The following is a 25,639-nucleotide window of genomic DNA, read 5'->3' on the forward strand; positions in this document are numbered from 1 at the left end:
CTTATAATGTCACCATGACTCAAGTAAAATTCATTTAAAATTCTCACAGCAGCATGCTTCTTATATTATACCGTTATAACACAGATATGTATTCTAGTTCTAGTCTTTAAACCTTAATTTAGACACGTACTCAAATGGGTACTCAAATGGGCTGACATCATGATGGATGCTGAACATGTACTTTAGAATTTTTTAAAAAGAGAGAAACATTTAAATGACCTATATAAAAATGTTTAAATCCACAAACTGAATTCGTATTGATCACACTGTAGCACCCCAGCAAATCTGTGATAGATGTTCCTCATTAAAATGATCTTAGTCACAGACACATTTGCCCTTTGTTCTCTAATTATTCGTTTAAAGGTGTCCTAGTCCAACATAAACACTTCAACATATAGATTAATTTGTCAGAGGTAAAGAATTTGATGTTCTGTTTCATTTTTGGTGTATTCTAACAATGATTGCTTAAGACAGTCCATCCAAAACAAGGCTGTCCAAGAACTTGTTCAATGAAAATAAAATGCCAAGCTGCCAGATCAACTTTAACTTCAGATTCTTGAAATTAAGCACCATATATCACAGGACAGCACAGTGGCAGAAAGAGCGGCATTCCTACAGTACCTCACAGTGCTGGGGCCCTGGGTTCAATTCTGGACCTGCGTGCAGCTTGTATGTTTTTTCTGGCTTCACGTGGGTTTCCTCCAGCTGCTCCAGTTTCCTCCCACAGACCAAAGACATAATGGCAGGTTACTTGGCTTTTAGGACAATTGGCACTGGTGTGAGGGTGTGTCTGTGTGCCCTGCGATGGACTGGCGTTCCAACCAGGCCGTACCTTGCCTTGTGCCTGCGGCTTGCCGAGATAGGCTCCTGCTCCCATGTGACCATAAATTGGATGAAGTGGTTAGAAAAGTGATGGATGGATAAATATCACTGCTAAATACCTGTCACAACAGTTACATCTTCTCAGATGACAGACTCAGAGGAATCTCAGTGAACAATGGGCCTATTATTAACCTTTCAAACTGAATTGCTTTTTCCATGTGTTTTTGGTGATCACAGTGCACTTAACAGAGAGAAATACAAAGTAAAAATTGGAAGTTATTAGATAACAACACTAGAAACAATGAGCTTGCATGTTACACATTTTTAATCATTACCTGTAATCTTCCCCAATGATACTGAAGTGGGAACAATTAATGCACTAAACGTGTTTATCCAATCATTAACAGAAAGCTGCTTATTCCCGGTAATTGCAACCCTGAGCATATCAGGATGGAAGGCGAGAATATGCTCTGGAGAGGACATCCCGGGGCACACAAGAGCAGCAATTAGCCTAGCCAGCATGCATTTGGAAGTTAGGAACAAACCAGAGCACCTTACAAAAACTGTGATAATATGTAAGATCCATGCAGAGGACAACTCAGGACCAATGAGGTATGGGTCTGAGGTAACTGTTCTATGAGGTAACGGTGCTAACCAGAGCACAGCTATGCCAACCCTTTGGTTTGATTGATTTCTGTACTTATTTGACCTCACTTACATATAATGTAAGAATCCTGTAAAGAGTTCACCACAAGCTCCAGTTCACCATAACCCAGCAAATACCTAGATAAGAGACCTCCAAGGAAAGCAAAGGTTGCTGCTGGAAGAGGTGTTAGTAGGGAGTGCTCACCCTACGGTCTGTGTGGGTTCTAATGCCCCAGTTTAGTGATTGGGAGACTATACTTCAAAAAAGATGCTGTCCTTCAGATGAGACATTAAACCAAGGTCCTGACTCTCAGTGGTCATTAAAAATCCCAGGGCATTTCTCAAAGAGTAGTGTTAACCCCGTTGCCCTGACCAAATTTCCCATTGGCCTTTACCAATCATAGCGACTTAATAATCCCCAACTAATTGACTGTCTTCATTACTCTGTTCTCCTCCCCACCGACAAGATGTGTGCTGAGGGTACTTTGGAGTTCAGCACATTGAAAGTAGTGGACGGGAGTCCCTCTTGCCTGTAAAGCACTTTGAGTGGAGTGTCCAAAAAACAATGTGTGAGTATATATTATGTTTATTATTATTATTATTATTATTATTATTATTATTATTATTATTATTATTATTAGCTTTGACTAAGCTGTTATTGAAAATGGAAGGATGGATCTTCTGTATGGTATACTATTGTATAAACCTTTAAACACTGGGCTGTACGGCTAGGTCAAATTCAGTTATGTGACAGCAAGCCGAACAGTGATTCCTCAAATGGACCGCTTCATTTATCCCCAGTACAACTTACAACTGTAGTTGCAACTGCATAGCTTGCAAATGGTTCAACGGAATTCTCTCCATTTCACAGAAAACAAAAGTGTTTAGAAAATACACAGGAGCACTTCAGAAGGATAATAATAATAATAATAATAATAATAATAATAATAATAATAATAATAATAATAATAATAATTGCTTACACTTATATAGCGCTTTTCTGGACACTCCACTCAAAGCGCTTTACAGGTAATGGGGACTCCCCTCCACCACCACCAATGTGCAGCATCCACCTGGATGAGGATCCAAATCAGTGTTTCTCAAACACAGTCCTCTTTTACGTCTGCTGCAACTGAGTGCTTAATTAACTGAATTACTTTCTTAATTACTGTATATCTTTTTTAGCTGATTTCTGGACTCAGTCCATCATATCAGAAATACTCATTTGAATGCATATTTTGACCAAGACAGAAAGCAAACAACACTCTCCTGCCCGTTTTCTGTTTAATAAAGGTTTGCTCCCCTACAGTTCTCTAAACAGCTCTTAATCATCTGCCAATTATTAATCTATAAACACAAGCGGGAATTACACTGTTTCAGACACTCCCCTATTTAGCATTTCTAGATCTAGATACAATTAGCACTAATTAAAAATTAAATGATTTCAAATTCAAATCTCCCTATTTGTAGGCACACAACATTTGTTATAGTACATACTGTATTCTGCAATTGAATTTTTGGATTTTAAATACCCCAGGCAGCAATTATGTTTAGCTAACCTTAAAATACTCTCCAAATAAAACAAAAACTAAGAGTATCTTCATAATTTTAATTGATCTATTCTGAATTTGTTAGGGTTCCTGATACAAATTAGACCCCGAGGACAGCACATTATTCATTTCAGGGGAAGACTCTGTGAAAATTATGCATTAATTAGCAGAAAGTGACAGAAAATATAATATGGGGAACTACAAAATATAAGGGATAAAAAATACACACCTTTATTAGAAAATAGTTGGCTCTGCATTCTCTGTTGATAAAAAAGGCATTCATTTGTCAATATTTTCTATTTCCTAGTGAGCACTGCAAACACCAGCTTTTAATTATCTTTCAATAATAATTGAAGAAAAAAGTTAAACATCTTAGTGAAAATTATTTTTAAAGCAAAAGCAATTCTACATTACCTGTGTTACACTACACATTAGTAACATGCTTGAGAAAAGTAGATTTGGTGCAAAAGCTAGTAGCCTATGAAAAATTTCTTTTTTTACAACACTTCATGGAACTGAGTGAAAAATGCCAGAATGTGTCAGCCAGAAGAATTTTATCAGGCTGCTAATAATGTCACAGGAAATCATTTCCTGTATTCTGTCTGGTTTCAGAAATAACCCATGTAATGTATTATTTTTCATTTTTTTCACATTTGCTTGGTTTAACCCCCCCAAATTGTTCTTCCTTCATCCACATGAAATACAACTCACCCCCTTTCTAAAAGTTACTAAGCCAAGCCAATCTGATAGCTTTTCTTATTAACTCAGGTAAGGGATAATCTGTAATTTATTTAAAAACTGCATTTAATAAAAAAAACTAAAGATCTCGGAAACGGTGCTTTATCTTTCGATATCTGTAAATATGTCATGGGTATCAAAAGAAACAATTGTTATATTTACTATATGCAAATGTTTTTGAAACAAATACAGATTTTGTGTACTGCTTAAATGTTTTTGATTTTTTTTAACTATTCAGGTGGATATCCGCAAGCATGGAGCAGAAACTATACATAGACCTTTTACAAAAAGACCAGTTGATGATGGAGAGGCCCAAGTAGGATGATCTGAGCAGGAATGTCTAGTCATTACAGAACTTGTACTGATGGAAAACATTTGGGATCTCACTAGATTCTTTCCTCATGTAACAGTATTCCAGGTCATACAATACACATACTATGTTAAAAACCTGTTTCCCTTGCAAATCCCCATACAGAAAAAAAATCTTCAAATGTTAAAACTGTCACTGACTTAAAAACAATCTCATAAGGTTTTTAAAATAGCAATCAAAAGCGTTGAGTGATCAATTTAAGCAATACAATGTATTCCCCTGCAGACACTATTTAAAAAATCTGTTGCATTATTGTATTGTATATAATACTGTATTAAATGTGTGAATAATCCACAAGAGGATATAATTGTATACTTTTAAAGATGGAATATACTACTGCATCTTTCTCTTACTCATGATCAGTTCAGATGTTAGAAATACAAAGCATCCCATGTGTAACCAGAGGCAGTTTATCATTTTTTACAGCATGAAATCGTAACTCAAATTTCATTTTCGGCAGCAAAGGTATGTAGGCTGTACCATCAACAGACAAAGATAAACCGCAAGGAGCATATCCGAATCTTTTAAAGATGATTTCATGAAACGTAAGAAAACACATCTATTATTTATGTACAGCTCTTAAAAAAGAGAAATGCGGAGATATGGTTCTGCAAAAACAGCATTAAAGAACCTTGTGAATCCCTGGCATAAATGTTTTATTCTGTAATTGAAAGTCATTACAGTATGTGCAACTTGCTACAGGTTTCCGAGTACGAAAACACTGAAGTTAATTCTGTCGGGTGAACTCTGAAGTTAGGTCAGATGTTGAGTGAATGCTGAACACACTGAAATTACTTTCAATGTGGAGGATGTATACAGTATACAGTACATATGTGTTTTTCAAAGTACTTCATGTACCTAGTAAAACACTTGTGTTTGAAGCCACATACACTTATGTTAATACCTTCCTGAGGCTGGTTTTAGTTAAATTCACATAACTGCGTAGGTTATGTCAGAGTTCAAGCCCGTGATCATTATAGGATTTTGAAACTTGAGATGGATCTAGCACATTCCAACACAAAATGTTATGATTGCAAACCATTTTTGTAGATAAAATGAAACAACTCTTATATACTACATGGCGGATTTACAAATAATAAAAAGCCATTTCTAATGTTAACTTGCATTAACAAGTGAATCTGGCGACTGAAAGTACTGGAATCCAACAGGGCATAAACCCATTTGTCTGTGCAAATGTGAGTTCATTAGTGCGACAGTGGGCAGCACATTTGGTGTATCAATTAGTGTTACACCCTCAGAACTCTTGGGTCTTGATTTCAGTTCTGGATTAGGGAGCAATCTGCAAGGAGCTTGCATATTCTCTTCTCCACGTCCATTTTCCTCCAGATGCTCCAGTTTCTTCCCACAGTCCAAGGACAGGGTGTCAAGGTTAATCAGTGTCTTTAATTTGCCCCCATTGTGTATGAACCAAGTGACGGACAGGCATTTCTTCAAGGGTTCGGTCCCCACTTTGCATTCTGTGCCTGCCAGGCTAACCTCTAATTCACTGCAACCTTTTAGTGCCATTATTGAAAATGGGTGGACGCGTAATAGCTACCGTATAGTCAAATTATTGACAAACAATGAAAGCATTTGCATTTTAATCTCATGAATGTTTTATGCTTCATGCTTGTTTGCCTTGGCTAACAAAATAGAATACAAGCACATTCATACATTCCTTGGAAAAGGTAGTTTCACTAGGCAGTGAAAGAGTGATTTGTCATCTTTTTACGAGACTATTAAGTTGAGTTGATTGAGTTGTTGTCTTTTCAGTTTTTCGTATTCACAGCAAGATGTTAGGGTACTGTAGAATATTTAGCTTTTTTAACACAAATAATGTTGTTTTAAAAAAATGCAAAGATCTAAACTAGGCGCACTGGCATGATGGGTTTTATTTTATTCATAAGAGTTGTGTAAATATGTGCTCAGTACAGCTTACATTCTGTAAATACCATTATTTCATGAAAATGTTCATTCCGGCAGAACAGGTTATTCATTAGACCACATTATTGCTTTTCATTTTACCTCCCTGAAAAAAAAATGGAATAAAATTAAGTCACGTACAGTACTTCAAGAGAAATCTGCCACCATTATGATTAATAGGTTCATAAAATATAACTACTACTAATTTTAAGATCCGTAATATTTTATTTAACACTTTATAAAAGGTTTAAGACCAAAGAAGTATTAGAACTCCTAAGTGGCTGAACTAGTAAAGGCGTTCACTCGCACGCAGGTTGAGCTCTACAATCACAGGTTCTTGCAGGCATGGTTTAATCAGTAATGTGTCTCTTCCAATTAGTGCTGAACCTATGGTACGGGGCTGTGGTATCTTTGATAAGTGGCTCAAAGGTGGGTAGGCTACAGGCATCTGCCTATAACTCCTCATTCTCCTTCACAGGGTTTGCCTTGAGCCTTGAGTAAGTGAAAAACAGAATTGGTTTTGGTTAGTGTGTCTGCACATTTCTATGGATTTTTAAAGTGGCACCACCAGAAATGTTAGGAGAAGCTACTTTATTTTCCCAGTTACAGTAAGTTAATAAGGGGGTAATGCAGCATATTGGGTAAATCTATGGTCTTATAGCTGGTGAGCTGTGGGCTAAAGTCCCCACTAAAGACACTGCCGTTAAGTGAGGTACTTTACCCCATCTGCTCCAGACCACACAGCTGAATGAATGGGAACTGGTCTTGCTAGGGGTAAACCCTGTGATGAACCAGTGACCCATCCTGGGGAGTAGTCATGTGCTCTGTGATCCACTTCATGCCTAGAATAAGCTAATAAGCTCTGGCCTGTTCATCCATTGTGTAGCTCAAATGGAATTACCTGCCTAAACTAATACGATGCTTCTAGTGTAGTTCAGACCTGCAGACACACCACCCAATCAAAACCAATATTAGACAACCTTGCTCTTTAAGATCAAATATGGTGAGATTTTAGAAGGTTCTGGTAGAAATGAAATTGATTCACATTTATCATACAGTACCTGCACACTTGTAAACATGACTTTATAGAGAACACAATACATGCATCTACTAAAAACTATCTTAGTAACCTTTTGATACATCCATTGCACAATGAGAGCTCAAATTAATAATATGAAGCCTATGCCTTACTTCCACCGTGTGATTTCTTGTGTTTCAGAACAGGCAGTTCTGGCTTTAATCATATTTTGCTGAGCCAGTTGAAGTTCTATAGTATCCAGGTGATGGATGACCATAAGGTACCTGTAATTACACACTCGCCAGCTGACATTGTGCTTTGTGAAACGTCCGCTTGATTTCACAGAAATCCCAGCTTCCTTTGCCAAAATACCAACATATGCATCTTCCATAGGAACAGGAGGGATAAATTCCGCTATTTTTAAGATTCGCTGGACAACATCTTCTGAAAGTACATAACCAATTCCACTGGCATATGGAGGATACTCATCTTCCCTGTAGTCCTCTTTGGAGACGTACCATTTGCTGAGAGGATCTCGGATCACATCTCGTTTTCCTTGTGCAAACAAAGACCCTGCGTAGAGATTGTTTTTGAAATTATTGTGCTCAGCTAAAAAGCGAGGCAGCCTGTCAGTGTTCACAAAGCAGTCATCATCGGTTTTTAAAATGAACTGGGGCTCACAGTTGTCTACAGCCCACTTAAAACCATGCATCACTTTAAGAGTCAAATTTCTGTAACAGTCAGCATAATTCCCCATCAGAATATCACCATAGGCACGCTGCTCTTGTACAAACTCCTGAGGAATACCCAATTCTGAGCGGTGACCAATCAGAAATAAAACTTGCCAAGAGTATGCATTGCCTCCATCCTTCTTTCCCCAGGTACTGCGGATTGCATTCCTTTGCTCTAAATGCCATGGGGCTGATGTTACAAGTATCATCAAAGTCTGACCCCTCAGGCAAATTGGAGGTTCCAGGCTAGTCCTCAGCAATGATTTAAAATCTATTCCCGTTCTATGCATTAAAACTTTGAGCTTCGAGTCCTTAAGAAAACCATCACTTTTTTGCTTGAGTGTGCTGCCGGCGTAAACCTGAGGGTGGCTCGTAGAGGTAAATAATTTTAAAATCAGCAGTGTAGAAATCAAGGAACTTGCACAGATAAGGCCAGCTACGTAACGTGAAAGAGGTGCTGGTTTCATTGCAAAAGGAAATCCAAGACATTTTCTGACTTTAAAATAACTCACTAAGTCTGTACTGTAGTCTACCTTGGGTGTTACTGTATATCTCTGTTTATTTTCCAATGGCTATACTTTCACTTCGGTGTGGTACTGTGTAACTCCATGGTAGACCTGTGAGATAACGTCACTTTCAAAGTCAAGTTGCGTGCTGCATTGCTGTTGAGAAAGATATGTCTTTTCCTTGGTGCTGAGAATCAAATCTGCAATACAAAAACAGCACATTGCTTAATTATAGGTTAGAAATTACAGGAAAAGCCTATTCAATTATCTCAGACACTTCAAGTCAGTGGTCTTAGTCGAGATCCCACAAGAACCAACCACCATTTTCAGTTTTTATCATGTTCTAGCAAACGCAAAAACCTCATGGATTGCTCTTCCTTACTGTGCCAAACAAACCCTTACAGAGCATGCATGATTTCAAGAAAGTAAAGGAAAAAACAAGTGCTTAAATCAAGTTTCTATGATTTAGTTTTCATCAAATGTTCGGGAGGGATGACAATAAACAAGTTCTCCTTCACCTGTTACTCTAATTCACAATCTGCCATGACAGCATTTCCTAAATTGATTTACACTCTTCTTTGTATTTATCTTTGTACATCCCTCTCCCACACCATCTCCACCATTGCAGCTACTCTTTGGTAAGCTCCTCACTCTGCATCAGGGTCCTAACTTCCTCATCTATTGGCCAGAATGTTTGACCCTCCAACAAGCATGTTAGTCCAAAGCTTCGTACTGTATTTCTGAAATTTTAATAAACGTTTCTGAGCCCATTTTCTTATTTGGACTTGTTATTCATCTGTTGTTGTTTTTTGCACATTGCCTGTTGTTGTTTTTTTTGCACATCGTCTGTTGTTGTTTTTTGCACACTGCCTGTTGTCTCTGTCTTTCTTTTGCTACACAATTGTATTGTTGTTGTGTTTTTTTTCTCTTTGTACTACTTATGTCCGAGAGCTAGCTAAATAGCATTTCGTTATACCCTATACCATGTATATGAGTGTAATGACAATAAACTTGAACTTGAACTTGAAACACCAACACTCCTGCTTCAATTTGTGGACTGAAAAGGGAATCTGGCATTTATCTTTGCTGAATTAAGCCTAGGAAAATGGGAATTTTTTAAAGTAAGAGAAAAAAAACTCAAACCTCATTATTTTCCAAGTGTTCTTGAAATACATTTCACACAAAGAGCGTGACTGAACAACTACATTAACCTACATAAAAAGTATAATATTCTTCACAATCTTCAATCCATTGCTCTTCACTAGCTGCTCTCATGCACCAGCTGATTTTCCTTCTCCATGGTACAAGAGACTAATGGTTAAAGCTAATATCTTTACAGGTCCAAAGCCTACAATAAAAAAGAGAGAAGAAATAATGAGAAAACACTCTCATCTTCTTACCTACAGAGATTGAATATATAGTATTCCTTTGACACAGGGTCAAGCGTTTCAAGAAGTATGAAATATTAATCTTTTTCCTCATGCAAAAACAGGCAGTTTCCATTGAATTCTCATAGGCATGTATCAAAAGACAAATTACTAAACCTTATTTAACCTATTTTAATGGCATGGAAATTAGGTGAAAAGCCTGCGCTGCCTTTGCATGTACAATTTGACAACAAAGGTTAAACCAATATCTCATAGAATAATGTTAGAAATATCAGAAGTGTCAAAAGGAAAGCACGACATTATTACTCCACTGGGGCAAGGAGAAGGTGACATTCATGGGTATACCTTTAGGTTCATAGGAATCCAGGTTAGGAATGACATTTGTTGTGAAGATGCTTTAGTTCCATTTTGATTAAATAAGATAGAAAGTCACACATTATGTTCCTGCATGTGTGTTCCATGCCTTTTTCTTAATACCTTATTTAATTAAGAAATAAATGTGAGAACCAGAAATGAAGGAATGCTTAAAAAGATGCTGCCATTGGGAAAAAAAGATTTCAGACCCGGGTAAGGAAAACAAAATGTAGATCATCGCAAAAGAAATGAGCACAGCAATGTTAAAACACTTTTAATACTCAGTAGATTCTATGCCTTCAATAATTTAAAACCACCAAAATATATTAATGCAACTCAAAGTATCCATTTAAGTGGAATCCCAAGGAAGGCTACCCCTATGGGTAAAAAAAAACCTTTAAGAAACATCCAAACAGCAACTCAGGATATAGAGAATATAATATGAGTTTTCTGGAATAAGCACCATGAAAAAACAGGGAAGGACTGAAGTCTTTTGATGGAGTAGAAATGGAAGTAATGACAACTAAATACAAAAGCTGATTAGTTCCACAGCTCTCTTCTTGGTCTCTCCTAACCCCACATGACAAAGCCAAGTTTCATCTGAATATATTGTAGCAATTCGCTGCACCCTGGCATTGGACTGTCCCCACGACCTCTCCTCTTTCACCTCAGGTTCAACCCTTCCTGCCTTTTCTCTCGTTACATCCACAGAGGGATCCCCGCTGTTTCCAGAAGATGTCCGAGGATGCTGCCTGGGTGGATGGGCCTGTGAAAGGTTGTTGAGCGAGAAAAGGAGACCAGGAGAGGACAGTAATCCTGTGTCTATGTCTTCTTCTGCGGAAAAAGTCTCCCCAGGGCTTGATAGCCCCAGCTCCTGGACCGACAGAAGATGCCGTACAACACAACCCCGATTGATCTGTGCTGAGGTGAGATCCCCCACCGACATTGAGCTGTGGGGCCAGAGCTTACGCCCTCCATCGAGGACAGCTGGGGGACCAAAAAAGGGCTTGAGCCTTCTCAACCCTAGGTTGTGCACCTAGGATCCTGCAAGCACATGACAGCACCTCTTTCCCTTGAGAGCATGGTAAGGCAGGCCAGGCAGGTGAGGGCTGTGAGACAGCGGATCTGAAGCTCCTGGGTTAAATGATGGGTGAGAGGCCAGGGCCTCCATGTCATTATGCATTCTGACAGACAGTTGCTTCTATGGAAGAAGACCCTCACCAGAGCCTGATAGTCCCAGCAACAGCAGCCCACTGCAGGCTCTGATCCTCCCTATTCCAGATCCCTGCTGCTACTGCATACTCGGAACACAAACTTGAACACTCAGTCCAACAATGGGATTTCAAAGTCTCCCTCAAGGATGAGAGACCTGGGAAGGGGGCTGTCTAGTAATCCACTCCCCCACGGTGTTGGCCTGTCCCTATGACTCCTCCCCACCTTTTCCCCTCTATTAAACCACGAAGAGATCCCTACTCTTTCTCTTTCCCCCACAGGACATGTCTGCCTTACCTGCTCTGTGACTAGCATGCCCCGTTGTAAGGAAAAGGGTAAATATACTGTCAGTCAACCTGTAAAATCATCTCCACCTGTCATTCCCCATGCAGCTGCTGCTAAACTGGGAGTACTCATTATAATAGACTACACAAACTGTAACTGTTACTTTACACTAAAGGATTGTGAAACATAAATGAATGTTGGGCATGTTAGATGACAAGACAGAAACACCACCGCACTATGGGCACTGTGAGATTTGCAATGCTATTGCAAACACGAACAAACTTTTGAGACAACTTTACCTGACTGTGCTACAAAACACCTCCTGAGCAGACATGTCTTGAAGAAAGTAAAAACAACCTCTTTGGCTCAGGAGGAGATATAGAACTTTTAATGAAGGTTCGGGAGGGATGACAGCATGTTCTCCTTTACCTCTGGTACTGCTCCATCATTTCACTTCCCAGAAAGCTATAAAAATAGAGTAAAATAGTAGCCCCTCTTTTCCTTACAGTAATCTTTCTCCATCTGACCTCCAGCCAATTTCTCCAGAGCTAGAAATTAGCATTAATGCTTTCAAGAGAAGCTCAGTTTCACTTTAAAATACCTGTATACAGTACATCATTTGTTATTCAACACAATGGGGCATAATTGTAAGGGGGGGTGAATACTCTTGTAAGGCACTGTACCTGTAACTCTGTGTTTTAAAACCATGGCTTTTGATTAATATTTTTAAATATAATTTATTGTTACATAACAAGCAAAAAAATAATAGACTGTGCAGGATTTACATAGATATAGACAGCCTTACAATGAAGTATGGTTTTTATTAATATAAATTATGTTTTAAAATGTAATTCTACCTAAACCATTGTTATATACAGTATATATATAATGGTAAGATTGGAAATAGAATGGTTTTTGTATGTATAGTAAAAGTCTCTCCAGCAGCCTTAACCACATACATAATTTATTACCTTTACTGGTTAATACAATTGAAATTCCCTTAACACTCTACATTCACCTGGATAACTGCACATTTCCCCTTCTGTGTCTGCTTTGAACTACATTATCACAGCGTGTACCTAGCCCCTCCTGACTCTATCCAGGTCATTGTACAATATGAATGATAACATCTACCCACAGGGGCAACCTCATACACAGTTCACTGTAGGAGCGGAATCACTCTGCAGCACCGAGGACAACAAACTTTATCTGTGTCTACCTATATGATTAATGACCCAGTGATTTGCCCTCCAACTCTAAATAGTCTGAAACAGCTCTGAAAGAAAAAGCACAATGAAAGAAATCTCAACACCAATTTTTACTACTGAAACAGGTACTGTACATACTGTATTAACACCCCAAAATACTGATTGCACAGCCAGTGATTAGACATTGCCATGCTGAAATAATACTATTTAATCAATACACGTAACGTACTGTGTGTACTGACATTTTACGTCTTACTTTTAGCTTGGATGCAAAGTACACCTCGAAAGAACTATTCATTTCATACTGGTAATAACATGGTTCTACATTCTACATTAAGTAGACTAAGGTGTAGAAGGTTCACATTCTGAATACGCATAATACATACAACAAACAAGATTAGAGAGTAAATAGTTCATTTATCTGGATCTGCCAATGAACTGTGGTAGACTGATGGACAGTGGAGTTACTCGAACGTAACAGAGAGCTGGTTTTTCTATACCCAACGAAGCACGTGATGTACAGTATACCAAAGTATATTAGTATACAGTAACACCGTAACAGACTCAATCGTATTTTTTCAGACATAAACTGTATGGTAGCTTAGTCATAATATAATCTATCTCACTGAAAATAGTTTAGCGCGTTTTAAAGTATATACAATATCTATCTACACTGGAAGCCGCTTAATATTTTGGGCTACAATGTACACATTGTAAGAATGCACTTTGATGTTTTAATTCAAAAAGCAAAATGTACTGTACCTTTCTGTCATCTAGTTTACATGCTATTCACAGCGGTTTGCAACTTAATAAGTACAGCATTTCTCTCTTTCAATTCATTTATTTTTTATTTGTCCACAACAACAACAACAAAAAAAACCCATTCAGTATCATGTTCATACATGCCCATGCATTCTAAACAGGCTAACTGAAACTTTTCTCAAGACACCGCTCTCCCATCTCACACTGACAATGGACAATATGGTTAGCCTAATATCTTAACTATTTCTAATCCATATTAAATATACCAAAACAAATACCACAGTTAGTCTCAACAAATTGTTTTAACGACGTAGAATCAAGAAAATAGAATAAAAAAATGTACGAATAAATAACATGACCGAAAAGTAATAACACGAGGTTTCGGAGGGTAAATAGTTTGTAAAGTACACATAAAATGCCTACAGAACACAAATTACACAGAATACTTAGACTTACAAGCTCAAGTTACTCTGTCTTCTTGGAAAAACAACACAAGTGCACAAATAATGCTCTATAGAACGCAGAAAGTTTCCACTTAAAGACTATCTCTAAAACTAAAAAGAATGGAGACTTTACGTTTGCTTTCACTCTTTGACCCTCCCTTCAAACTATTGACACTTATCTCGACCAATAGTTCCCAACTCATCTATTAAAACTCCGGGAAATATTTAACCAATGGCGCTGAACGGCATGAAAATAGGGACGAACTCCAAGGTCTTAAGTTTGTTTTCTTACAATATTTACGGTTTAATGTTATTTTGTAACCTCACACAACATGAACAATTGTGACCTTACCAAAACAATAAAATTTGCGAAACAAACTAAACTTATGCTACATTTGTATCATATAATCAATTCGATTTCAACAGTTTTGCGTTCTGTCTTTTCATTTTCCTTCACGTATAACACTATTTCCTTTGCACTCAGATTGAATTGGAAGCATATATAAAAAAACGCGAAAATTAATTATTTTGTGCCAAAATGTTTACTTATTTGAAGTGTTGTTGCCATGCATAAGTGACTAGTCTTCATGTACAAAAATGTAGTTTTATGACAAAATATAGTACAAAAAAATATGTACTGTAAGTGTAGCCTATGCCTTAGAATTTAAATTAAAATAGATGTATTTTCATTAGCAAGTTTTGTATATACATACTATATTCTCCTCTGAATGTCTTCAGTTACCTTTTAAAATACCTTAAAGTTTTGGTTTTTCTCTTAGGAAAACATTCGAAATTTTATTGTAAATTTTAGTAGTCCTGCTGTACAGAAAGTTATTTGTAGTTATATGTTGGATGGTGTCATAATATTTTTAAATAGCATTTTTGCTCTGAATACATCAGTCAAAACTTGTTAACGATTGGATGTTTGTGTTTATCTGATTAAATATATTTGCAAATGTCTCCATTTTTTAATGCCTTCTAATAGGATGAATTGACTTTGGAGGAATAAATGTTTTCCAAAACATATAGTAGATCGCCAAAGAAAAGTCTGCGCAGTGACCACATGGTTACATTAGAAAATGAATTATAGTGGATAGATCATTCAGAAAACCTGAACATTTTAAAGAGTTTGGTAATGCCTATGCAACAGGAGAGTGATTAAATTAAAAAAATGTTTTGCACTAAAGAAGGAATAAAAATGCACTACAGCTTCCAAAATGGAAATTATGGTGCTTAGTTTTCCATGAAGGTTCTGTCTGGTCCTATTCTATTTTAAAATTCTGTTTTTAAAGTTGTTAATCCCATTGAAGCGTTCAACTCTTGTATATTTTTTGCACTGTCATGCTGGCCAAATAATTCCACATTTTAAATTGGAACTGAATTCACAGGTTCGGCATAGTTGCAAGAAGGGATTTAGTTGTTATTCTGACAAGTCTTGCTATGTGATTCAGAAACCCAATTAGTTCTTCAGCTCTGGCTCTGGAGAGGATGAGTCAAACAGCCAGCATTGGTAATTGTATGGTACACAGCATAAAATAGTTGTAAGGAGCACACACTTACAGCCTTGTAAGCTAAAAAGAACAATACTGTAATCAAAGCACAAAATAAATCTAATTTAAAAGTTGTAGGAACATCTTCTTCAAGGTCATATGTTTCTGCATTCTTACAGCATAATTAGGTTTGTGCAAAACTGTTTTTCCCTGTTCCAATTATCATAATCATAGCAATATTCTAGATTCAAATAGCAAGCCAAACATCTTTTCAATTTTTTTTAATTCTGCTACCTAGTTTTTATATATACTGTACATACTTAATTTAACATTTTTATGGTTCTAAGAAGGTGCGGTTTTGCACTTTTGTTAAATATGTTTAGGTTTATACACCTCTCTTCTGTGTATTGGTGTTGTCATAATAAGTGGAAGACTCCTTAGCATAATGAATACAGTGTGTTTATTTAATTTATTAAGATTCAAACTTTGTCAATTGAACTTGCTATTTTAGGATTTAAATAAAACTTACAAACCAAATGTTGAGAACACTGCAAAAATTAAAGACACCTCTTTCTAGTCCCTTATTACTTTTTCTTAAATAAATCAAGTAATGTGTTAGTTTAAATAATAAATACGCCCTACCCTAAATTATTAAGCAACCAATTTAACAGATTGTACTGTGGATGTAGATTCTAAGCCTCTTAATACGAACATTTTCTTATCACCATGGAATGCATTTGTGCATTTACATTAATATTTGATGATGCAACATGATGTGATGTTTTTGCTTTTAATATAAGCACCCTGTACAATTGCGATTTGCTGTCTGTTCTTTCCCATGACCTGCATTCTCTCTGAAAAACTGCGCCAAAGCTATTTTCCAAAATTGTGTACTGGCTTTATTCAGCATCTGTTTTCGCAGTCCTGAGTTATTAATTTAATGCTTGCAGAAGTTCAATACACTGTATACTGAATACCATGTAAATTAACTGCTAGATCAGCAATGTTATTGGGCTGTGGTTACAATTCAGTGAAGACAGAGGATGTAATGGCCATGCAGTCAATGCAGTGCAGGATGTTGATCTCGGATTGAATCAGAATGTTATGAGCAATCCTTGTTGTGTGGGGACAAGCATGCTATTAACAATGGATGGCACATTACTCAGAATATTATCAAGACAACACTTTATGGCAAACTTCAAGTCAACAACAACCCAGTTTTTTAATTTAGCTGTAATGCCACATACACGTTTGAAAATGTATGCTTTACTATTGACAGTTAAAACACAGAGCTTGGATTTGTCAGAAAACACCACCCTTGGATGTTTCTAAGAGCCACCTGTATGAGGTGCTGGCAGCTCTACAGCCATTTAATGACTGTAATCAGATTAATGAGTCTTCCACTATGCTTAATTGCCTAATTTTGTTTGCAGCCATAGCTTCTGATTTTCAAAGGCATTCACTGATTTTTAAATCATGATTTCCCTTATGGTACTGTACACACAAGGACTTGCTCATGGTGCTCAGTCGTTGTGGTTATTTTCAGTATCTGCTGCTAACTAGAGGGTGCCTTTTCTAATAAGTACAGAAAGTAATATGTCTCATCATTTCATGTACCATCATTCCATTTGAAGACAAATTATGAATGATCCCAGCTCAAAAGCCAAAACAATTTTTTTTTAATTATATTCATGTCCAAAGAACATTCTTGTCATATACAAAGAACACAAGATCAATTTTGTGCAAAAAAAACAGTTAAGTCTAATAAGTAACTATGGCAGTACTATAAGGACTGCATCAAAAGATAAAATATGCAACAAAACCTAAAGAGCTATCTGTCAGCTCTTAAGTGCTGTTATCACTGTGTACAAACTGAAAGGGTATATAGAAATCAAAATAAAATATGCATTACAATTCATTAAAAATAGGGAGCATATATTTCAAGGACAAGATAAATAATACAATTGTTTGGAAGGCATTAAACTAATAGATTAGTTTCTAATAGCTTATCTGTTGTACAGTAAGCATGGCTTCTTCTATCAGATGGTATATCATTTTGTTCAGATTAGAGTTATGGTTTTAAATGTGCTTACTTTCCAGTCATAAGGAAAGAAGCCTGAAGCTCAATCAACCACTTAAAATATTGGAAATAGGGTATGGCCAAGTAAATCAATTTGAAAGAGCTGCAGAAAACAGATAAAATCTCCTTTTATAAATGCCTGATGACAGGATCTGTACGGTAACCATCTCTCTGCATCTCTGAGCTGTTCATTATATAGCTCCATGTTCATGAAGTGTGAAAAATTAGAGTCACTAAAAAGAATGGAATGCTCCCCAGAGCTTTCTTGACAGTTCTGCTATGAGCAGTGAAATTCTTTGGTTGCGAGGTATAGTGCACACTACTGTACATATTTTCTCCTGGAGGTAACTAATGTACAGGTACAGTTATCAATGTTTTGCTTATTGAGAGCATATCAGATCCTGTGGGATAAACTACACTGCCAAAAGACTGCCCTGGCACTGTGCTCACTGGAAAAAAAGAACAAAGTAATGTAGCCAATTCATAGAGGGGAATTATTAGGAGGCATGGGAAATTTGGCCAGAAGTTACACCACTTCTCTTTTAGAGAAACACCCTGGGATTTTGAATGACCACAGAGAGTCAGGACCTCGGTTTTACATCTCATCAAAAGGACAGTGCTTATTTACAGTATAGTGTCCCTGTCACTATACTGGGGCATTAGGACCCACCTGGACTGCAGGGTGAGCACCCCCTGCTGGCCCCACTAACACCTCTTCCAGCAGCAACCTTAGTTTTTCCCAGGTCTCCCATCCAGGTACTAACCAGGCTCACACCTGCTTAGCTTCAGTGGGTTACCAGTTGTGAGTTGCAGGGTGATATGGCTGCTGGCCCTATAGGTTATATACTGTATTTGTTGGAAATGTATTTACTATATCACTTGAAGGGGATTGGAATAAAACTGGTCATTACTCAAGCTTGACAAGACATGACATCTTATCTTAGTTGTAGTGGGCAAAAGAAGGCTCTATCTTGTCTTACTTTCGAAACATTAATGATCTCACTTACTGTTCTCTTTGCATATTGATTTGAATCTACTCTACCATGTAAAAAACATAGAGAATATTCATAACAGAAGGTCTATCTACCTCCACTGACAAAGGGTTTTGTGGAGGTATGGGGCCACTCGCTGGTTTTCTTACAGGATGTTAAATCTACCTTCTGCTCCTTGCTTTTTGTAAATACACAATATACAGTACTAATATAAAATGATACATACAGTATACAGCATGTGCTTATACAGTAAATACATACTATACTTACAGTATGCCAATGTTCATCATGTTTCATTTTACTACAACAAAATACCTACTGTATATACTGTCCAGTACCAGTTAAAATATATACAATAAATTTAGCAATGCTTCTCATTTTTAATAACCCTGTCGGATATATTATTAACACTCTGTGGTATTCTTTGTAGATCAATTGCATTAAATATTTTATGAAACCTTTCTCTGCAAGTTGGTGGGTAAAGGTAATTCTGGCATCTAAGGTGAAATGAATTCCAAAATTGTTTTATTTATGAAATACAGTTTTTTAAAAAAATCTACAATACTAGGAAATCAGAACTGTAAAACATGATGGAAGCTCTGAAGTATAATACAAACTCATTATAATAATAAAACAAAAAAACAAAAGATTATGAATAATAGCAAGGGAATGTCTATACTAAATGTACTTCTCTGGTTTTACTGTATATGTATGTCTACATTTATTTGAACCACTCCTGGAATTTGTATTTTTTGGTTTCGACCTATTCATTGATACTGTGTGGATCAAAGTTGTACTTTGTTCTGTTTTTCACGTGTTATTGACATGGGGCATAAAAGCAATGAACTTTGTTCTGCAACACTTGCATCATGTTATTGCTCATCAGAGGTCCAGATCCAATCTGTGCTTGATTACAATTGCCACACGAACTCCAGCTCCTTATCAGGCACTCATCGATGTGTTATAACAACATAACTAAAAATTACTGAGCCTAATCTTAGTGTTACTCATAGTCACTGTTTTACTGACAGACACTTTACACTTCCTCTGAAGGTGTTTCTACTTAGCATTATGTGTCAACTGTGATTGCTGATGTAGCACCGTGTCTTAATTATGTGTGATGTCCCATTTGGAACAAAAAATGGCACTCAGATCAATCCCAACAAAAGTTTGTTAAGCTTTTACTCTGTTTTCCCATTGTCTGACACATCCCTTACTACCCTGTTTTTAATTTCACACTCTGGCTCTATGATTTCACTGTGTCATTCTGCTATTATCAGAAAATTTATTAAAAGTTACTGTAGTCTCCTTTAGATTTTAACTCACTCTTTATAAAACCATTCTCCTTACATTTGCAATTTGGTACAAGGATTACCCAGTTGTTATACTGCTGCTATGATACTTCAAAGGTGACTCCCTCCCACACACACTGTAGATTTACTGAAGATTCCAGAGCAAATGGTAAACAGTCAATGCATATGAATTCCCCAGAGTGCTTAGAGAACTATTTATGTTGTGTGTTTCTATCTTTATTTCTTATAATCTGTATTTTTCATTGCAACTATTTTGAAAGATTGTGTTCTAATTGTTTCTGAGTTACCTTTGTTTTATATGTTTGTATTTTAAGTGCAGCATTCCTGTTTGTATTTTTAAGGTCCTTCTGAAATGAGCTTAAGGTACTTTACTATTGCTACCACCAGCAGTTTGACTACTACAAAAAATAAAATAAAATTGATGGAACCTACCCAGATGGAACAATAATTATTTAATAAAATGGTGCTGGTGTGGTAAAATGAAGAATTATTTTGTAGTGCTGTTTTTATGATCTAAATGTTAATTGAAACTATAAGGTTAAATGCAGAAATAACTTTTTTATTATACTTTTTAGTTTTATTCAAATTCTCAATTTTTCCTTTCCAATTTAATTTTGAACGTTTGAATATCCTTTTATGTCTGTGCTTGCAATTCATTGTACTTAATTTCTTCAGCTGGATCCTGTTGTTTATTTTAACCATTTTATAAATCATTATCTTTAACCATATATTGTTCCTAATTGATTTGTCAAACCATTTTGGGTTCTGTCTTTTAAATTTTAATTTACTCACTATTAGGAATTTGTTCTCAGCTTCAAGCAGAATATTCTGAAATTGCTGCCTTCCATTTCTATTGATCCCACATCTATCTTATTCCATTTTACTTATTTTAAACTGTCTCTTTCAGAAAATGTTTTACACCAGGCTTTAGTATGACAATGACTTTTGCTATACATAACTATTGGAGTCCCTCAACTGAAGCAGAGATTGATCATCTACCACAAGTGAGTAAATCAGGTCTGGACACAGGGGGTCAACTGCAATGAATTGAAAATGTAGTGTACTAGCTGGAGATGATTACATGGTTACTATGGAGCACCGTCCTAAATAAGTAAATTTGGTAAAGAACAATTGCTATGATCTTTGCTGCTGAAGTTAGTCCTCAGTTCCATACTAAACATGTTCTCAATTGCAATGAATCTAAGTACAGTAATAATTTAGTACATATTCTTAACATACTTGTAAATATGCAACTTCATGTTAAAGTCACAGGTTGCTTGTAATTGAGACAGCCTAATAGATATATTTAGAACATTTTTCATTATAAAATACGCCACTAGTCTGGGAATGCTGAATTTGGTTACCAGGATTACTTGTTCCTAAATTAGTGTGCTTTCAGAGTAAAAGAACAAGCCGTACTTTGAAAACACAATCTATTTCTTTACAAAACAAAAAGGACAAATCAAACAGATGTTGTGTCTCCTTTCTTTTCAGAATGGAATAAATCTTTACCTTTTCCTTTGCAGCCTGTGCATACTGATGCAGCTGCAGTATCTACTTAAATGGACTATTATGTACAAATATTTAAAATACAGTAAGTGTGAGAATCTGGGTTCAGTCTGTTACAAAGCCAATGCTTATCCACCTTGGTTTCTCAAAGCAAGAATCCAACATTTTTCTAATGAGATACAAATTCTGCAACAGAGGTAAAGCCATTCATGTAAAACAAAATGCCCTTTCTCCACATATTAAATAATGCATTAATATGAATTGAAAAAATTGACCTTGTCTCTTTTACATAACTGTCACCTTATACTTTCTAATTTCAATACCAATGACAGTAGGTATGTGTACCTTTCACTCAAATCTTATTCACATCTTCCAGTCAAAGAGAGTTTAGTGTATGCAGCCAGCTGCACCATTGCAACCAATTCTTCTTTGTTAGGCCTGACTAAAAATTGACCTGTATTGAACTAAGTTGTGATCGAAAAGTTCAGTAGCTACTGTATACAATAATCGATTTATGCATTCTTAATACCCCAGTGGCACATACTGTACTGTAGAACATAAATATATATGATAAACTGTATATTAATGCAATGGACTGGCATCCTGTCCAGGTTGCTTTGTGCCATTGCTTACCAGGGTAGGCTGTGGGTTCCCTGCCTGACACTGAATTGGAAAAAGCAGTTAGAAAACAGATATGCAGTATATACTGTAATGTATGGATGGCATGGCGACACAGAGATTAGCACTGCTGCCTTGCGGCATTGGGGTGCTGGGTTCAATTCCTGGGGTGGCATCTGCATGGAGTTTGTATATTCTCTCCATGTTCACATGAGTTTCTCCCTGGGTGCACCAATTTCCTCCCAGAGTCCAAAGACATGATGGAAGATCAGTTGGCTTCTGGGAAAATTGGCCCCAGGTGTGTGTGTGTTTGTGACTGTGCAATAGCCTGGTGTCCTGTCCATGGTGTGTCACGCCTTGCACATGTTCGTTGACAGGATAGACTCTAGTTCCTCCATGACCCTGTATTGTAAAGCAATGATAAAGTGATTGTATATAATATATTATTTAATCTATATTATTATAACATATTATATATATATTTATACCATATAACACAAATTTCTGTATTGTACAGTGTTTATTATATACAGTATATGTTTACAGAACAGAAGTTCGGGAGAAGGATTAGATGATACAGTACATGTCTTCATTTGCTCTCCCTCATGTACTGTATATACATCCCTCCTTCTGCATGTTCCCCTCGCACACCTCCCGCCACTTTGTCTGCACCCTGGCAGCAGCTCCCTGGCTTATTCCTCATGAGAAGGGTTCTGTCAGCCTCTTTCTTCTTAGCAGGCTGGGGTTCTCTCAGCTGGGCGAGTTACACCAAATAACCCCTAATATATTCATCCCTCTATCGCTTTCATTAGGATCTAATTGAACTATTGAAATGCATGTATGTATGAGTCGATGCAATTGATATGAACACAGGCCTATTCTTCTAATTTGAAAGTGAAACATCTGCTATTTGTTGTAAAGTTCAATATACTGCAATATATACATTTTGTATTTCGTATTACTGATACATACCAGGCTGTGCGATTTGTCGCTCTTTTGAATCTCAAATTCCCAATGACTCAGAAATCATAATATTTCTCATCTGTCCATGAACAACATACTCTAATTAATTTTATCTCACAAAATCAATTTTTATTCAAGTATGCTGATCAATAATATGATAAATGCAGCCCCAGGTTTCCAAAGACAGTTCTCATGTCTTGTATTACATATAGTAATTGTTATAATTTCATCGCATGGATTAAAGGTTTTTAAATTAATACGTTCCAGCTTACACTGATATACTGTTATGGATCCCACGTTTCAGTTAAACAGTTTTCAACAGACTCAGAGACGTGACTGTTGTCTTAATGAAGTCTTCAGCAAGATCTAAATGAGCTATTTAGTTGAAAAGACCTTTTACTACAAAAATGTTTGTTGTGAGGAAATATTGTTGAAGTTGCTCCTAACGCTACATGTGATTCTTCAGAGATTTCTTTGTTTTCAGCAGATCAAGCAACTTAAGTTTCAAATTTATAAAGCAAGCAAAAATAATCAGACAGACAGATTCTACCAGTCTTGGTTTTTGGATGACAATCAGTTTTGCATCAGGGGAAATTAGGGAGCAATAGATGTTTCAGGACATAACTCTCTTTCACAGTCTACATTCTCTGTACTGCAGAAACTATACATTTTAATTACTTATAAAGTACCATTTATATTATGACTCCAGAATAATTGTGAATCCCATCAGGATGATCCACAGAAAACTTTAACATCTGTTAATCATCTCTGGCAGGAATTCCCTTTTCATAAAGTTCATTTAATAAAATTACCAAATTGAACTTGAAAACAAGTCTATATATATAATTAGTATGACAAAATATACAGTATTTGTAATTACAGAATATTATCCAGATATGGAGGTTAACAATTTCACCTCATTAAAATTGTAAATGCATAAAAAGCAAGTAAAATTGTTCACTGTGGAAGAATGTGAAATTTAGTAACAATGTTCTAGGGTTAAAAATGTATGATTTTGTTTCTTGGGAACTACCGTACAGTTCAGTTTCTAAGAAGCCACTACTGTATGGGTGAGAGAACAACTGCATCAATCCACTTGCTTTTCATTTATCAATCATTTTTGTATGTTATATTGTTTTGATGTCCCAGAGTCTCTATTACAGTATATCCAGGAGGAATGATTTTCAATTCTGTAGAGACCGAGGAGGGCGATTTTATTTTTCCCACTGTTTTCTTCTTTAACTTTGAATTAATCCCTGCAAGGAATTTCTGTGTTTTATTATATAATCAAAGCACATAGCACCAAGGATGTCATCTTTGGCTGACAACATATAATCATTCACATCTCTGAGTTTTGTACAGCCTGCCTAAAGTGATGAAAGAGGATTATACTCAATGGAAATTTCATGTAGCTTCGATCCCAAAATACAGTACATCAAAACCTTAAAACGTAACAGGCCCTTTTAACAACAATATCTGTATTTGTAAACAATGTTTCAAAATAACTACAAAAGAAGTGGAAAAAATGAAAAAGACATTTATTACTGAACAAATCACTCACATCCATACCAATTGAATTTTGTGTAACCAGAGATGTCCAGGTACTGTACATCTGTTTAGCCTTGATATTTTGTTTTCTTTGATCATATTGAATATACAGTATACCTTGTTTGACCCTGCTGGACTACAGTATGTACAGTACAGGATAGAAAACTCTCCATTCACCAGTATCCATTTTATTTAACCACAAAAAAACAATATCCCCTTTTCATGCAAGGCTCTCACTACACTTGTGTTTATTTACAGTAACAACCATGAGATATAGAAATGTGCATTGCCATTTAAATCAAGAGACACAGCTCTGTATACAGTAGCATGTGAAAGCAAAGGAATATACTGTACATAGTATGTATGTAAGTCAATAAGTAAAGTGACATTTGCTGAAAGATGTTGACACTTAGTTACAGTAGAAACCTTCACTTTCACAACCTTCCCTGGTGACACTGTATTTTGGCCTTTCAACACAGTACTAGTATGGAGCTTTCTATCACCTGGGTGTTGTGGTGGTGAGTGGTGAGGTTGGTGCCATTGTGGAGTGCAGCTACAGGTGTCTTGCTTAATTGGACTGTACAGTACATACAGTATACCTTTCTTCTTGTGTAATTTCCTTACTGGGCGTCTGTCATGCTGTTACCTCATCCTGTTGAGTTTTGTGTAACTGTTATTAGCATACTGAAGTACTTTTAGTTAACAGATGTAACGAACAGTTCTTTCAGACCATAAACGGACGACACAATCCAGAATTGTGAGGAAACAGTAGGGAAAAAGTAATGCAGGAATATGGGAATGTAGCCGAGGCAAACAATCCAGAAGAAATCCAAAGGGAGAATCCAAAACGAAAGCAAAGGTCCATGGCCAAGTAATCCATCCGAAAACCAGGGATTAAAAACAGGCGCAAGAAGCTAAAACCATAACGGACCCAAGCGCAACCACGACCCGAGCTCGCGCAACACAAAGCTCAGATGCAGAACCTCAAGAGAAGTGAGCGCCTGGCTTTTAAAGGCGAACTGAAACAGGGTAGAAACAAGGAACAGGTGCGGGGAATGAGGCTAACGAGGAAGGGCTGGAGCGCCCTTAAGAGGAGGGGTTTGCGATCGTGACAACAGAAATATACTATAGTGTGTACAAAGTAGAATGTGGTTGTATGTTTTGTGCTTTT

General features: G+C 36.6%; 1 protein-coding gene across 7 annotated transcripts; it reads right to left on the bottom strand.

Annotated features, from left to right (window-relative positions):
• Positions 1–5,989: 5,989 nt before the first annotated feature.
• LOC102695962 (beta-1,3-galactosyltransferase 5-like) lies at positions 5,990–14,102 on the bottom strand. 7 transcript variants are annotated; one of them, XR_011189061.1, is made up of 5 exons: positions 13,969–14,102; positions 9,447–9,651; positions 8,331–8,503; positions 7,585–7,639; positions 6,133–6,154 (listed from the first exon to the last, which is right to left on the bottom strand). XR_011189061.1 is itself a non-coding variant. In XM_015338917.2 (4 exons), the coding sequence occupies exons 3-4, from the start codon at positions 8,262–8,264 to the stop codon at positions 6,142–6,144; spliced, it is 1,038 nt and encodes a 345-aa protein (XP_015194403.2). In that variant the 5' UTR covers positions 8,265–8,503; positions 9,519–9,651; positions 13,969–14,102; the 3' UTR covers positions 5,990–6,141. The 7 variants fall into 7 exon arrangements, 4 of the variants coding, with proteins under 4 accessions (XP_015194403.2, XP_015194395.2, XP_069043126.1 ...); XM_015338917.2 differs by having other exon boundaries at positions 5,990–6,154; positions 7,240–8,503; positions 9,519–9,651; XM_015338909.2 differs by having other exon boundaries at positions 5,990–6,154; positions 7,240–8,503.
• Between the last annotated feature and the right edge of the window lie 11,537 nt (positions 14,103–25,639).

Source organism: Lepisosteus oculatus, chromosome 3 (genome assembly GCF_040954835.1).
Source record: "Lepisosteus oculatus isolate fLepOcu1 chromosome 3, fLepOcu1.hap2, whole genome shotgun sequence".
Taxonomy (NCBI): domain Eukaryota; kingdom Metazoa; phylum Chordata; class Actinopteri; order Semionotiformes; family Lepisosteidae; genus Lepisosteus; species Lepisosteus oculatus.

Coding starts and splice junctions, on each gene's coding strand:
- LOC102695962 (XM_069187025.1), bottom strand. CDS start 8,264: ATGAAACCAGCACCTCTTTCACGTTACGTAGCTGGCCTTATCTGTGCA.